Raw genomic sequence first — 17,612 nt, forward strand, 5'->3', positions numbered from 1 at the left:
AATCACTTTTCTGAGACCTTCTGATTTAACAAAACTTCTAATTATTTATATAGATAAGAAGCAACGGGAAAGGGACCAAAAGAAAATCGTTGGAAGCTGGCACCGCCCCGGAGGGTTCACGTTTCGGCGTTGAAATATTACTGCCTTAGGGCACGGACAATGACACTGTGACCAGGCTCCGGCTGACAGAGATCCCGGGAACTCGCCATGCCTACCAACGCGGCACCGCTTGGGCACTCCCCTTCCCCTAAACACAAAACAGTTTGTTTCAAATTTGGCGACCTTTGATGGTTGCAACATCAATGTGGAGATGCATTACTAATGACCGCGAAAGGCTCTGCAGATACCTATGCACTCAGAATTAACTATAAAGTAACCGGCGACAGCTGCAATGTAAAGGCACCACAACAAGGTCTTCATTTCGTTATGTCATAATTAATGAGGGTGACGGAAACGGTGCCAATGCGGAGATCTGCAATGCATCAAGTAGAGAGACCGCCGCAACGCTATTTTTCGCACTTACATAGCGCTTATGTTTCTTGACTAGGCATTGAAGCGCTTACGCAATTACACTACCGTGGAACGCTAGCCCTTCCCGAACAGACGCTTGCCGAAGGCAGCCCAGAGCGATACTGCCTATACAACAATGGAATGCGTTCGCAGACAATTCCGCCGAATGAGAGCCCGATCCTCTCCCCCAATGATACATTTGAAAATACGCGGCAGTGTCGGAACCCGTATCGAAGAGAAACCCGTATCGAAGGGAAGGCCCAAAAGAGTAACTAAGAACCAGCAATGCTGCATAGCCGGGAATGGCGGCCGGATATGGCAAAACTCGTGGCCGGTAATGGCGGCCAGATCTAGCACCACCCCAGGGCAGCCTCGCAGACTTCGCTGTTGAGCGCTCTGCAGAAGTGTGCGCCCTGCCCTGCTCCAATTGAGGAAGCCACGTAATGCCCAGTTTTTTTCTTTTTTTTTTTTTTTAAACTGCCTTGCATCGGTGCGATACGAGAAGAACATATTCGTCGAGTGAAGAAATGCAACGTCAAATTATGGACCGCACTCGAGAGGTTTTCCGCTTGGTGCCCCCTTCACAATTGGGGTGCTGTGTTACATTTCGCTTACATGGCGGTCAGAAGTTTACAGCTGTATGACCCCATCAGCAGGGAGCATTTCACCCGGACATGTTTCTGTCATTATATGGTTCTGCTCATTTTACCGACGATAACAGTGTGAATTAAAACAGGTACTTATCCCGTATTTTGTTAAACATGAGAGGAACAACTGCATTGTGCACTCTCCGTATGTTTTACTTATTGGAGACTGGTACGTGACAATACACAAGGGGACGCGAAAATGCCGGATGAATGTTGGTCACAGGCTATGAAAGGAACACTTGCACACCTATCCAACCTGGAAAAATCCCCGGCGCAGCTGAGCCAGAAAGAAGTATGCTCAATGTACAGACGTCAGCCTTGTGTCATGAAAATAAGCGCGCGAGGAGGAAGGTGGCGCGTCGTTGCCCACAATCCAGGGTTTGGATAATACCAGCTTGTTTCAAACAGCCTTGTGTCATGAACATAAGCGCGCGTGGAGGAAGGTGGCGCGTCGTTACCCACAATCCAGGGTTTGGATAATACCAGCTTGTTTCAATGACACTTCTTATCAATGTTCAGTTTTAGAGCGCCCTGCGCATCCGTATTCCCTCCTAACCCGACTCAGGGTTGCCTGGCAACTTTTCAACAAAACTGGGACATAGTAGTATTCAGCACAGAATGCATGCCATCAACGTGGAATGCGCTGTTGAAAGTAATAAACATTGTCAGTCACAGCACGCACAGCAAAGGTTCTTTGCCTGTGGCGTTTTCCTTTTGTGGTCTGGATAGAGACAGCTTTAGCTGTCTGCTAGAGCCGTGCGACAGAGAGAAGGTATTACAGGGGTGGTATGAGCTGTTGTACATTTTGCAATGTACAATGTGCTTTTCATTTGGCGAGGGGGCTAAAAATCAGCTATCAAGCCACGGAGTTTCCTTGACCCAGATGCTGACCCTGGCATCCTCTGTGAGATCCAGCTGCATGCTGGGTTCATGCGTTCCCGTCCACAATGTGATCACCATTCCAGTGACGAGCGCACCGCGTGGCCGGCAATGGCGGCGGGATCCCACCCCACCCAGTGCCCAGTCGACTCTCACATACCTTCACCCTCCTGAGGTCGATAATATGGATAGCAATGAGTAGACTAACGATAAACCTCTATAATATTATATTAAGGACAGAGCATTCAGACTCGAGCGCCGCACACAACAAAGCGGGACACATGCTTTAGGTGGAAATACAATCAATCACGTCTGTCCAACCGAGCCACAGTCACGTTTCATGAACATTTAATAAATGAAGACCATCTTGCAAAAGATAGACTTACAACCGAAATGCTGTGAAGCCAATAACTTAATAACTGCTATTAGAAAACATTTGCTTCCTCTCGAGGGCGGCTAATAGGATTGCTGCCCTAAGTCCTGCGCCATCCTAAAGAATTGCGCCAGAAGAAGTATAGCCTCATACAATGGCAGCTGCGAGGGAAACTCATGGGAGGAAGGGGAACCAATATAACTAAAGTATTTTACTGTAGGGTGCCAAACTTTTAAGCCAAAACCGGGACATTTCCTCAAATTGAAACACACGCCCCAAGCGAATTGAAATCCTCCACGGTCCCCCACTCTGCAACGAGGCGGCATGGACGCTCCCCTCCCTGGCCCGCAGAGCAAACTTTCACCCACCAATGATGGACACCTCAAATGTGTCCCCTATATTAAAAGCGTGAGTACGTGACCCCAGGAAGCATGGCGCCGGAACGGTGAATAAGGTGTGCCCAGGCCGGACCTGCAAAACGTTAACAACCTCTACATAGCAGTTATGCCAACCGTAGCAGCAATGTCGGAAAACACACGAACTGCGCTGTGTCAAATTGACTCCCGGAGGTCTAACACGGGAGTGGAGGACACCCATGATGGGCAAACAAAACATGCGAGCCGCGTAGCACCAACACGACTTGCCTGAACAATGTTGAGACGCGCCGGCTAGCAAAGGCGCAAAGAAAGAGACACGCACCCATAGTGCCGATGCTGCCGTTACCAACGTCCCTCGGCTTGGTGACCGAGTTCGGACAAGGAGATGGAGAAACCCCTGAAGGGTACTGCTGGAGTTCGCTCCATCGTGGCGCCATTGTGCCCTCCCCGTCCCAAAAACACCAGGACCGGGAGATGCATGCAAAGCAACCATCACCCGAATACCACCGTGCAAACCCTACATTAGTGCATTGCGGTATCGAGCTCCGTGAAATTACCAATCCGGCAACTCACCTAACTACGGCAGCGAGCGGAGCGCAAGCGGCGACGATGCCGGCCCGCACCCTCTGATGCCCCCCCCCCCCACACCAGATGACCCCTCCATGCCGGGTAGTCAAATGAGAGCCCCAACGGGAAAAGCGGGGACGAGGACAGCAAGAGCGCCCGCAACCCCCCCCCCCCCCTGGATCAACCCTGACATTCAGTAACACCGAGGTTACTAACGATGACTGATTACCGAAGAACAGAGCCCCGGGCATCCGAAGGGCTGAGGACAAAGGACTGCTGATGGCGGCGGCCCTCATTTTGCCCGCCATAACACAAAATAATTATTGCATGTATTTGTAAGGCGCACTTATCAGCCATGGGTCTCAGGGCACTGAATAACTATTGTTTATCGTAACCCAACCAATCGTCCTCGTTTTATCGACCTCGGAGGATGATGGGCTGAGTGGACCCGCTGGTATTTTTAACAGCCTACCTTGACCTGAGCGTACTCTCAGGTCGAGGGACGTACGGCACCTTAGCACCTTGATTCCTGTCGTGCCGGAATCTACTCCCACTCGTTATCTACTTCCCCAAACTATAGTTTGTTATTCCCTACATGCTTCCCTGAAGCTGTTCTCGCGCTAAAAGGCAACGCGTTCCGCTCACCACAAACGCCGCAATCCTCATTCGTGAATCAAACAATTCAAATTTTAGAGGTGTGGCACAACGGCCCAAGCGGCGGACTCCGGGGCGCGTGGCCCACGGCTCAATTGCCCGCAGCAGTCCGCTCAGGCACCTCGTGGCTCCGAGAAACAGCCTGCCAAATCACCCCGAAGCCCCCCCCCCCCCCAGCGCCCTGAAACTCCCAAGGAAAGCAAGCCGAGGGCACAGGGCAACAGGTCTCAATCGCAGTGCACGGCCCGATGGAAGCTGCAGTGTGGCGCGCAGACAGCGCCGGGCTGCCTCGCAACTGCTCTGAATCACGGGGCGTCAAGCGGTCGCCAGGCTCAGACCCTGCCCTCTCAGCTATGGGTGCCTATAACGGGAGGGGGCAAGCCGACATCGCACGGGTAGCCTCGGACACAAGAGGGCACCGAGAAAGAAGAGGATGCAGCACACGCCATCGTGCTACAAAATCCCAGGCCTAAGGGTCAATACTCCCCCCCCCCCCCCCCCCCCCCCCCCGTGGCATCCAGCCACAGGCCCCTGTGCAACCTGGGCTTTACCCAAGGACGGGGCGGGGGGGGGGGGGAGAGCGTGGCACTCACCTCGAACGGACGACGATCCCCAACCGGACGACGACGGAACAGCGCCCGAAACGCGGGATCATCATCATCATCAGCGCAGAGTTTACAGCGCAGAGCAGCCTAGGACTAGGCGCGGGAAAGAAAGGCCGAGCCAGTTGCTGGGCTTGTACATATCCCCCGGAAGCACCTCCCCCGTCCCCCGGAGAGCCCTCCCCATTGGCTGTTGGCCGGGGGGGCGCGCTTCAGGCTCCGCTCGCCCGATGTGTGGGACTAGGGCGCTGTCCGCCCATGCTCCCCTTCGTGTTGCGCTGCCAGCGGCATTCTACACTCCGTAGCAGAGAGAGCTCTTCATACACTAGATGTAAAAAGTGCACTAAGGTTTTATATTGCTAGAAATAAACCTTTCTGTAACACACAACAGTTGTGTGTTACAATATGCAAAGCAAGTATTACTAGAGGATAGTTAAATGTATCCAGACATGTTACAACAAGCCAGGAAGTACATCATCAGTCCCTCCAAGACCGCATTCCACTAAGAAAAAGGGTGCTTTTACAGCTTTTCTGGGCAACATTTCCATAGCGGACATATGCTAGGCAGCCACATGGTCAACTCCACACACGTTCACTAAACACTACTGTGTGGACGTCCTAGCACAGCAATAGGCAGGCGTTGGAAAGATCATGCTCAGAACTTTATTTCAGGCATCTGCACCATCCATTGACTAGCCATCTCCAGGGGAAAACTGCTTAACAGTTTATGCAGAGCATGTGCATCTGTAGGCACATGTGCTAAGAATGGATTCTGTCACTTACCCTAAAATCATCTATTTGTGCTTCATGCTCTGCATACTCCTGCCATCTAGTGTTGGTCTCGGATATTTACAGTTTGTTTTCCTACGAAGAAGTTTTTCGCGTCACAAGGTGTTGTGACTACACTTCTCTGTAGCGATTTGCCTGGCCATCGGCTGCATTGGTAGATTGTTTTTCGCACATCTGGTGCACATGTTAGTGGAACTAGAAATAGTACACCGCAATGGCCACGCATTTAAAATGTAAAGTAAGCAAATATGTACATTAAATACATATTCCAGGGAGGTGGGTGAGCATATGTGAACTTACTAGTAAAAGTATTTGTTTATTACAGTTTGCACTGCATATTCTCCACAACATAGCATTGTTTATTATTTAAACTCTGTTTTCTCCGTTTTACTTTAAAGGCTTGCAAAGCTTGCAGCTGCTGTGTTCCTCGGTAAAGGTGTACCCGTCTTTTTGTTTTCAAGATATGTTCCTACACCGTTTGTGGTAAGATTCTTTCTTTTCCTTACATGTCATGTATATTAAAGGCATCCGTCTATAGGTTATTCTTCTTTTCATTTGTTTTAAATACATTTGAATTTCAGTAAAAACACAATATACATACGCACAGGATCTTCTATGAGAGTTCTACACATAAATCTTGCGAAGCAATAACATTACAATATACCAGGTTGGTATTTCTTATGATGAAGAGTCTGCTCTAAGAGTCGGGAAATCAAGGAGTTGGGGGTCAGTTTTTTGGGGTAAAAGGATTAAGGGGGGACATAAATCTAACTGGAGAGAAGGCGGGAAACATGCCACATATGCCTTATAGTATTGAACCAAAACTGGTAGCAGCATGCGGTGGAAGTTCAAACAACGTAGGGCAGGAGATGAGCTTAGTTTGGCTGGCTCTCCTGCCACCACCACAATGGATTGACTCTCTGGCATCAGAGGGTAAGGCCAAAGAAAGCCGACTGAACGGAGGGCAGAGGGTAACAAATGGAGTAAAGAGGAGATAAGGCAGCGGGTAGTTAACATTAAGAACATTAGAACAGACTTACATATGTAAAATGGAGAGTAAGGTTCATTGAAGTGCATGGTCTGGGCTGACTGAGTAGGAGGTCCGAGCATATGCTGAGAGATGTATAATAGAGGGCCGTTAATATATCCCGTAAGTTCCTGCCATAAGTATGTCCAGTTAACCTTATCAAAGTCTTTAGCCACATCCAAAGTGTAAATCACCAGAGGAACATTCTTGGGCAACTCTTGATTAAGTCTACAACCTGGTATGTTGAGTCGTGAAGATGCTGCCCCAGAATAAAAATCTTTTGTTCCTCCCTTTGGATTCCCCCGACAACCTTAGATAACCTCCTTGCCGATGTACCTGAAGAGATCTTACTGTCGCAATTGAGCAAAGAGACAATCCTATAAGATTCACTGTGTCTAGGATCTTTATTGGGCTTGAAAGTCAGTGAAATAATCACATTATTCCATTAAAGAGGTATATTATCAGCTTACGTCAGTATGCCATTACATGGGATATGTACACGTTGGCAGGATCATCTCTAAAGCGGTATGTTAATCCTCTGCTCCCGTTCGGGTCTGTGGCTGTTCCAGGCTTCAAATGGGATGTAGTTTCGCTACTTTACTCTGGAAAAAGTGAATTTTAACGTAACAGCTGATCTAATGTACGTCTTCAATTCTAGTTCAACTAAGTACATATTCAGAAAGGGCTCACCTCGAAAGACATCTTTAAATAAAATCTGAAAAAAGTCACCGAACGGCGACTCGGTCGCCTTCATCGCAGAGATCGGCAAATAACTAGCTTGGTCCATTAGCTCCTTACTATAATTGCTGAATGTTTCGGATCTTGCCTTCCAGTCTAGCAGGGCCCTACTGCACTTCCCATGTTGAAATTCCTGGTAACTGCTTGTTCGATTTTGAATTGATAATCCTTTTCCTGAATAGCTAATGCTAACTTTTAGTAGCCATTGATTATAGAGTTTTCTTTCTGTTTTGCAGATATGTATTTGCTGTATGATGCAAGCATATCATTTTCTGGTCATTTCTCCTCGGATCTATGTCTAGCAGTCTTCGTTAACATACCTCCGAAACATGCCTTAAATCAGTCCTGCATGGGGCTGAACCAACATTGGTTCCGAAAAAATCTTCTGAAAAACTTTAAATCTGAAACGACATTTCAGGGATCTGCAGACGTTTTCTATCTAAAGTCCATTCTGAAGTCCCACACCTTAAAGGAAAACCCCCTGTTAAACCAATAGCAGAATGACCAGCGATATGGACAGGGATATGTACTGTCTCCACTCCACTGTATGAACTCTTTGGCTGCAGCCAATTCTCTAAATGTCGCACAGTCTTAATTATTTAGTTATTTCAACAATGCTGTCCCCGCTGTCAGGATATTAATAGTTGGGCGCGATGTAGATCTAGCCAGCACTTTGTCAAATAATGTGTGAAGATCTCCCTTATTCTAATAGGTGATGGGTAATCCAACAAATTAACTAAAAACGGATGTGGAGCGCCGCTATTGGGACCATTAAAGGAGGCAACCTAACATGTAGTGGACAGCAGTCTTATCTTGTCTATACTCCGTGTTCTCGAATAGTCTATTTCAAGGTGCAAAATATGTAACCCATCCTTGCTTATGTAAGATGGCTACACCTTTAATAATACTAGTTTGAGTAGAACTGATCACCTCTTGAAAACTATTTGCCCTTAAAAAGTAGATCGTGCATGTGGGCATGATAAAGTGCATTTAATGCAATAGATTTACTTGTCAGTAAGTACAATGGATATATTGAAAAAAGCGGTCTCTTATTTTTTTCCCTCTCGGCCCATTCACATTCGAAGAGAGGAACACGATTGTGTGTGCCCTCCTGCAGTATATCACCCTTTGCCTAAATAATAAATGAAAAAAGACAAATGTAGGGTCTCAGGAAAAAAAGACATTATTAGTCCTCTTAATATTACTACTCCCTACCTTGTGTGCCTCCCAGCCTAGAGAATCCTCCCATAGTCTCAGTTGGCACTACGAAGTGATGATGCCACCATCCTTCCAAACTACTCTGCATCTAAATTGGGATCACTATTGACTTTTGCAACTGGATCACCAACTTCCTCCACTAAACTCAAATTATACAGATTGTATTTCTCCATATTAATCTCAGCGTTGCTGCAAAAGTGTTCTGTGAGACTTGCGTGCTATTTATACCGGGCTCGAACAGGTGAGCTGAGCAATATATGGATTGATCTCGAAAAATACTGATGGATTCTAAAGTGAGAAGCTCCACGTCTACTAACTCCTCTGTATTCAAAACCACCTTTAGATAGGACCTTGTAGGCAATGTAGCCTTACAGGGTCTCTTAGTATCTTGAGATGGGTCTTTTTTTCCATATGACTGCTGACCTTTGGGATTTTTCCAAGTTTGGTCTCTATTTTACAAACAGAAGTGCGTTTTTAATGGAGCTTCAATCCTTACTCCTCTCTCCAGTGTTCCTCACCAAAGTGTTCCTTTGAACAAGACCTTTACTCTTGGGTAAATAGCCAGGACCTTGAAGGCTGGGCAATGACTTCGCCGTGGGTGGCCTCTATAACCCGTCTTTTCTTAGAAGGTATTTTTGTATACCTCCAGGCGCCATTTGGGACATCTGTTTGTATCCACTTCTGACCCTTCTAATGTATTTAATTTAAACCACAATTCGTGTGCAAAACTTTCTAGAAGTGTAAGGCGCCTGCTGTTTCATCATCAACAGTTAATTGAGTTGGACTAAAGTTTGGCACTTCTGAGGGAAATTAATTAATAAATGACATTTTTAAATGTAAACCTTGACCACGCCAAAGATGTGTACTCCTTACTCTACCTTCCTCGTTCATATACAGACCTCTTTACAAACACCCTTCTGCTTAGAATTAACTTGTAATAATAAAGTAACACGAGACTTCATTTGACCCAGTTTTCCCACGAACGTAATAGTTTCACTCAAAAGTAACCGGAAAACCATAATCGAGGGCAGGGAAAGGATTTTAGCAGTGGCAAAATCAGATCGAAAACTAATTTTGCTGGCCTAAACAGTGGGATTTACATATTCTAGTCATCTGGATAAAGGGTTGCTTTATTCTTGACACTGTACGGGGAGTGGGGGTGGGGGGGTATAATTACCTCAAGGTAAAGGGTTAAATGGAGAATAGAGCGAGGTAGATTGTGGCAATGCTTGCCATTCTGTATGGGCTACAACAAAACAGATGAACGTAAGCAAACACAAGGACCCTGTATGTGTGGCTCTGTGACAACACAAGTGCCGACCGGGACATATCATATAAACCGAGGAAAGCGACACCCAAACAGTAAATGGCAATTTACAGGCTGTAGAAGAGAAAAGCCCTGTCCAGGCTCTTTTCACACTGGCTCAGGGTGACTCTCTTGTACCACCACCCTCACCTCAAATTAGTTGGCCACTGGGATCATAGTAGCTAGTAGCAGCCACGTGTCCCAAGCACTGGTGTTGTCTGCCTTCCCTGTTCTACTGCTTCAAAAGAGGTGATCAGCAGTAGTGAGGTCTCCCACAAAAGATAACTACAGCAGGTATGGTACTCAACAGTAGAACTGCGCCTGATTGTAGAGGAGGAAGTCCGACCAGGCAGGATACCCCAGACCAGGGGTCACCAACATGACAGCTACTCTGATCAGTGAAAAACACTCTGAGTGACTCCCTAATAAATGGATTAGATATGCTTCAGTAAACCCAGCGCTCGTAACCTGTGGCGGCAGGGCAGCGGGGCCAGGGACTACACAGCCCATAACCGCAAGGAGGACGCCGAGACCAGCAGCCCTTCCCCCTGATACTGGGGGCTTTTTCAGCGTTTCGCGCCTCCCACTCCGTGGGAGACGCTTCAGTAAATCCAGCGCTTGTGACCTGTGGCGGCAGGGCAGCGGGGCCAGGGACTACACAGCTCATAATCGCGAGGAGGACCCCGACACCAGCAGCCCCTCCCCCATGACACCGGTGGGGTATTAACTCAGAACTCCCATCCCGCCCCGCGGGACGCGCGCGGGCGCCGGGCTAAGCCCGGGCAAAGGGCGGGCCGTCTGAGGCCGTCTGAGACGGATGCCATATTCCTGACTGTTCTGCCCCTTCTATTTCCCCCCCTTCTTATTTCCCCCCCCGTCCTTTCGCACTTAGGAGACAGGGTCTACCAGCGCTGGGATACCTCTTGGTGACTACGCGCTTTACAAAAATAAATAATAATAATAATAATAATGAGGCTGGGCCAGAGCCTTTGGTCTTTTTTCTCAAATCAGGACATCGCCACAGCAATGAAGTAAGACTTACTAGTGCCACTTCAGTCTAGGTAAAGGGTCGATGTACCTTTTGTAGTGGACTTGATGATCACACTCCCAATTTTAACTTTTTGAGGTATTTTGGCCCTCTTTTTAGCATTTCAATCATATCAGCTTCGTGTACATTTGCAAGTAATTTGTGTTTTGTTATCTCCTGCAACCATATCAAAGCGGAAGGGAAATAAAAACCCCTTGTGCACGCTAGTGCAACGCTCGATAATTATCTGGTGAGAGCAGTAAATGTAATCAACAATGAGATTGACAGAACAGAACGGCGACTTTCATTGGGTCCAGGTAGCTTGCCACCATTGCCCTTAACTCCATCACTAGTAGTAAGTAGGGAGTCTAGTAACTTAGCTAGTACGTCTCCGAAGGCCTCAGCCCAAATATCAATAACACCAACCATACTGGCCGATATATCAAATACTTCAACCCAAAGGTCACCAGCTCCTAAAACTAGGAGGGGCTGTAGAAAGGCTCAAACAAAACGAGGTGGAAATAATAGCAATAAGGGAGCCAAAACACTGCCCACAACCGTATCAGGTTGAGCGGAGCAAACAGATTACCATAGTATAATAACATTAAATGACTGTCAAATTGAGCAATTATTGAATATCATTGGTGCTAAAATAGAAAGCTTAATTAAACCTTTGTCCGAAAAGCTAGACTCCCTTTCTAGAGAAGTCTCTAGGCTAGGTGGTCAATTATCTGCCCATAGCGAACTGGTAAAAAGCTCAAGGGAAGCAGCGGAAGGATACATGGTAGGTAATGTTGTTCCAGATATACCGAATCCTGTGGCCCAATGTATTCGGGAGATGGATAAGATAGTAGCAGGTGAGCATAATCCCCAATCTACTAGTGGTAAGAAGAACCTGGTAGCAGTAGAATCCAAGAGTGGCCAGACAACCATCGAAGTCAAGCGGAGTCACACTATCAATTTACCTCCCGATTGTGCTCCGTATGTGGCTGTCTTAACAAATGTACCACCCCTGGAACAGAATAGGAACCAGAATCAGCCGGAATCATATGATTCTCTTAAAAATAAAACGGTGTTCTGGCTCAATCGACAACGTGGGTTCCCTTTGAATTATTCTAATCAGATCCTCACCACCAGAAGGGTCAATTGGATTGGTAATTCCAGAAAGAGTGTTGAGGGTGACTGTATTATTGTTAACTTTAAAAACCCTCACCATGCTGCAACTACCCTGATAGAAGCGGCCTCATTACCATACTCTGATAAAGGTATTAGTTTACGCCCACTTGGTTTTTTCTATAGTCATATTATTCATGAACCCACTGATAGAGATGAGAGGTTTTTTTGCCCCCATCAGACGTATTGATCCATATCCCGTGTTCGAGGTACCTGTGTTAAATCGGTACCAAGCCCTAAGTACCCTAAATGCTAACGATTGACTTAACCCTGATTGTTATATCAGCACAGAGGCGGTGCCCACTAGCCAGGTTGATAAAGAATGGGAATTATCTGAAGACCCCGGGTTTTTGCACACAGCCAACCTAAGTATGGTTGTAGATGAAAGGGGTAGACAAGATAATGATCGAAGTGTAGGGGACGTACAACCAGAAGTTCCCACCCCAGTAATGATCGGCATCTGTGACAAAAATGGGGTATCTATCGTTAGCTGGAATATCGCTGGGTTGAACTCTAACGGTGATACTTTGGGCTGGATGAATTTAATCAATTCACACAATATTATTTGTTTTCAAGAAACATGGTGTACTGATCTAGTTAACTACGAGGGTTTTGTTTCATATAATTTATTAGCACAGGGTTATGTGTCAGGTAGAGCCAAAGGTGGTCTTTTGATATTAGTTTCTATTAATCAGCCTCTGATTGTGGAGAGGTATCGGAGTGTGGGGGCCCATGTACAGATTCTCTGTTTGCATGAGAAGCACAGTTGTAATGTACTTCTACTTAATTTTTATAATAACATCTTTGATAATACCAGACAGCAAGTAGTGAAGGACTTGGCCGCTGCTATTGAGAACTTGATTGCAGAATCAAATGTTTCCTTTGATTTTATTTGGGTAGGCTATTTTAATATCCCGATCTGTGAAATGTCTACCCAAAAGGTCTGTGGGGTCAAAAGTAACACTGAATAGATGACCTGCATTTTCGCCATAATATTTATGGCAAGTTTCCTAATAAATTTATGGGAGAACATGATCTGGAAATTCTACAATATTTAAATGATGAAAATGGCCAGATTGTTCCTACGCTTATGAGTAGGAACTCCAGTTCTATCATTGACCATGTCATTGTGTCTTCTAATATTGTCCCTTATTGTTTGGCCCCTAGGATTGAAGTCACCTCATTGAGTGACCATAATTGTATCATCCAAGAAACCACAATTTGGGGAGGTAGTACTGTTCACCCTGGGAGAACGGTGGTGAACATTAAACCACATAGGCCGAGCGGTGTGAGACTGAGGTGGAAAGGCGAAAAATCCGAGGAATTACTAAGTTCCAACGTTAAAGGGAGTTTAGGAGAAATTAATTTTATCCTAAACAATGATAACGATCAAGACCGGGTTTTAGATAATTTTAATGGCATTAATAAATATATAGATGCTATATTCATTAGGCCTGGTAAAGTGAAATCCAACCATAGATTGGGATGGTTTGACCATACCTGTACCACACTCTTGACTGAATTAAAACATGCATTGACGATAAGGCCTAGTGAACAAACATAAATTGATCATCCAGTTGAGACTAGATTACAAATTTGCCCTGAAACGTAGAAAGGGAGAGCTGCAACAGCAGGCCTGGGAAACATTAACACAGGCTGCGGAACTGTCCAATTGTACCCTCTTTTGGGCTACGGTCAACTCTCCCTTCCTTAAGGATGATTCTATCCCTGAGCTTATTTCTAATGTCTCTAGTGAGGGGTGGGTATCCCATTTCTCCTCTATATTTAAATCCGATTATTCTTATGAAACTAACCGTAGCTCCTGGCCGATTCTGCCTTTGGATATTACTGTAGCGGAGGTAGAACTAGGCATCCGTGCTAGTAAGGGGGGAAAGGCTCAAGGGCCGGATGGGGTCCCTATAGATGTCTATAAAGCCGTTCCGGCGCTTTGGAGCCCTATATTAACAATTGTATTCAACGCAGCGGTATGCAGCGGGGCCCCCATGACATGGGGAGAGTCCATTATAATCCCGATTCACAAGAAGGGGGATAGGTCACACGTAAAAAACTATGGCCCCATCTCCCTGTTAGACTCCTCAGTTAAAATCATGAGTAGAGTACTGCTGGTAAGGTTGGAAGAATGGGCGGAGGCTAATGGGACCTTTGCAAGTACCCAATATGGCTTCCGGAAAGGCCGGGGCACACTCGATCAATGTATAAATTTAGATCTGTTTATCGGGAAATACACCCAGGCCAAACAGGGTTCTCTATACCTCTGCTTTGCAGATTTAAGTAGTGCTTTCGATCTGGTGGACAATTCCATCCTATGGTCAACCCTGTTACAGCTTGGGGCCCCGGAGGGTATAATTTCCTTTTTGACCCGGCTCTACGAAAAATTACAAACTAGCGTGCGCTACGGCGTTAAAGGAGAGTGTATCCCTAAATTTAGTGTTAAAAGGGGTATTAGACAAGGCTGTGTCCTTGCCCCCCCTGCTTTTTACTTAGTTTTTAAAACTACATCGATTTCATTAATAAACAATTAACGCCGATGCCCCCAGGTTAATGGGGTCGAAGTGCCGGTATTGTTATATGCGGACGATGCTGTGCTACTGTCTAGGACCCCTATCGGTTTACAACGATTGATTGATAGATTTTCAGTTTTTATTAAGGACAGGAAATTGGTTATCAATAAAGGAAAAACTCACTCCATGACCTGCGGGGCAAGTAGAAAGAGGTCAAATGCACTTTTTATAGACGGTCAAAAAGTGCTACATGTAGATAAATTCTGCTATTTGGGAATAACTTTCACAAAAGATAGATCATGGTCTAATGAATTTACTAACGTCTGTAATAAGATGGCTAAAAGTGCTCACGGGGTTTTTAGATTCGCGGCCAAGATCGCCGATAGACATATCAGGGATATGTTGCAGATCTACCAAGCCAGATGTGTCAATCGCCTTATACGAGGCCGGAGTATGGGGATACCATTCTGATAGCTGTCTGCAAACGGAGGAAAATTCTTTCCTCAAAAAGCTTTTATGCGTGCCTGTTTCTGCTCCAACTGAGTTAGTCCATAGAGAACTGGGGATTAACTACTTGTCAGATTTGATATCTCTTATGCCCCTTATGACTTGGAGATCCATCTGGCTAAAGGAGGATACAGCTTTTAATAGATCAGGTTTAGAGGACTGTCTCGCATTAGACAAATACTTAAAAATTCCCTGGTTAAAATATATTGTCCATAGTTTTTTGGAAATTTTTGACATAAATATATCGGTTGATCCGCGTGCTGCTGCCGCAATACCCAAAGGTGAGCTGAAGTCAATATTCCTATTGTACAGAACTAAGAGGCGGGCAATTAGGAATGGGTTATTGTCTTCTACCCTGTTTTATAACCATTACATTGTTAATGAAGGCTATCCATCATATTTATCCCAGGTGACTTGACCATCTCATAGATTTGTACTTATTAGGCTTAGGTTTGGGTTGGTACACCACCTGGTGGCATTTCCCCACCTCAAAAAACATCCGACCGGACACTGTCCATGTGATGGTCTATCTAAGCAGAGCACATTGCACTTTCTTATGATATGCAAATTCTACATGAGCTTCGTATTGCCTATTTAAAACCTATGTTTATTAAATACGGACTCCGTTCTATTAATGATGCAATGAAATTAATTTTTAATATGTAATCTCCTGATGTTTGCTTTTTTACTGCTACATTTTTATACAAATCTATTAATGCCAGGAAAAGCATGATGTTTTAATCTATATGTATATCTCGTATAATATTGCAATATTTGTTTTTCTGTGTTTATCTCATGTGCTTTTATGGTCATTTTCATATGCACCGAATAAAGCTTTATGAATTGAATTGGATTAGATATGGGTACATAAAGGCCAAGCAATTTGAACACTTCGCTCAGTACACCAGTCCTGGTACATAGAGCACACTGCTCCCATGTCAAGAGGGCTGCATCTGTAAAGATTTACAAGTGGGATCTCCAAGAACCAGTATTTTTCTTTAGACCATATTTATTTGTTTATTTGTGTCCCTTCTGAAATGTGACTTTCTCACTGGGGTTTGTAGTCTCTGTCACGCAATGCATGGGATAACGCTGCTCTGATTTCTAGAGCCTTAATGGCTCGAGAATAACAATACATTTTGATGGTGGTAGGAATGGTAAAAGGGATAGCTGCAAAACCAGCCCTAGAGTTTTTGCTGTCTTAGGGTAAATGCCCAAGTACTCACTGATACACCAACGCCTAATCAGTTTTTTTTCTTTAGCATATATATACTGCATTTTAACTAGCATCATTAAGGACGAGACCTTTTGAAAGGTACATTCAGATTTCATATCGCTCCACAAGTAAACATGTCTCTGCAGCCATCCCCATGCCAGTGGGAAATATATGAGGCAATGATGAAACGCAAATTAATGAATGAAGAGATTCATTTAGGAAGCTTAGTGCTCTTTACGAGAGAATGAAAGAGAATGGAAAAAGAGGTGGAGAAGACGAAAAAAGAAAATTTGAAAGGAGAATTGAAATAAAGAACCTGGCAGAGAAAAGAGCAAATGAATAATGGAGAGACAAAGAAAGAAGATGCAAAGACTGCGGCAAAGGTGAAACAAGAAAACACTGAAAAAAGAAAGGAGGGGAGACTGAGACAAGATTAAGAAAGAAGGAATGAGAATGGAAAATAAATAAAAATAGAGACCGAGTAGTGAAGGGAATATAGGGATAAAGAAATAAAGGGGGAAAATGATCAAACGGTGTAATGTGAGGTCTTTTATTTATTGTAAGGCCTCTCTCTTACCAGTCAGCAGCGCAACATTGTTTATTTAAAAAAAGGGTGGGCTACATGCTGCTCCTTTGCTGCCAGCTTTGGAAGCCTTACATAACTGGTGGCTCTGTGCTTTAAAGTGTATCATTAGACGGAGTACAACTTAATACTCTGCGTTCGACAGACGGACAATACAACAACATTTTCCAGCATTCGTGACAAGAATTTTTCATTCTATTAAGGACACGGAGGTGAGAATTATGCCTAACAATTTCTTTACTACTCCAACAGCAGCAGATGAAAACACAGTAAAATAGAAAAAAAATATGTTAACACGCTACATATCCCATGAGGCTTTGAACCACGCCTCCAGTAACAACCAATAAACTGAGTCCAAAGTATACAAATTAACAAGGCATCATCCTGACTGCTGCTTTCTTTGCAAAACGCAGCTAAAAAGTCCCAAGTTAAATAGAGAAATAACTGTCCTGACTCTCAATGGAGGGCAACTCCAACAAGGTTCCCACCTGGAACCCGACATCCAAGGCGAAGACCTAGTCCTGCTGCCGCCTGGAATTAAATGTGCTTCGATTTCTGCTCCTGAAATCAGAAACAAGTTTGAGTACAGAAGACAAAAACCCTAGAATACCAGGGAGGGAAAACAAACAACTATATGCATAAAAAGCCAATATGACAGGTGTAAGCCTTACCTGTCTCAACGGGTGGGATAATCCTCGCCTCTGTGTCCTTAATGGAATCAAAAATTCTTGTCACGAATGCTGGAAAATTTTGTATTCTATGGCAGGAACGGAGGCTCAGATTATGCTGTTTCAAAGCTGACCAACAACCACAGATGAAACATGAGTAATAGGCTCATATTAAAACACTTTTAACACTGAATCAGAAGACCAGTCTGCAGCTTTTAGAATGTCTTTT

General features: G+C 45.0%; 1 protein-coding gene across 2 annotated transcripts in view; it reads left to right on the forward strand.

Moving 5' to 3' along the window:
* PGM2L1 (phosphoglucomutase 2 like 1) overlaps positions 1–17,612 on the forward strand; it is a 579,912-nt gene that overhangs the window by 193,152 nt on the left and 369,148 nt on the right. For both annotated transcript variants that reach the window (XM_078658581.1, XM_078658582.1), the window contains one exon: positions 5,797–5,881. In XM_078658581.1, the coding sequence (XP_078514707.1) occupies positions 5,797–5,881 (85 nt within the window). The remainder of the gene's footprint in view (positions 1–5,796; positions 5,882–17,612) is intronic.

The sequence above is a fragment of the Lissotriton helveticus genome, chromosome 8 (assembly GCF_964261635.1).
Source record: "Lissotriton helveticus chromosome 8, aLisHel1.1, whole genome shotgun sequence".
Classification (NCBI taxonomy): Eukaryota; Metazoa; Chordata; class Amphibia; order Caudata; family Salamandridae; genus Lissotriton; species Lissotriton helveticus.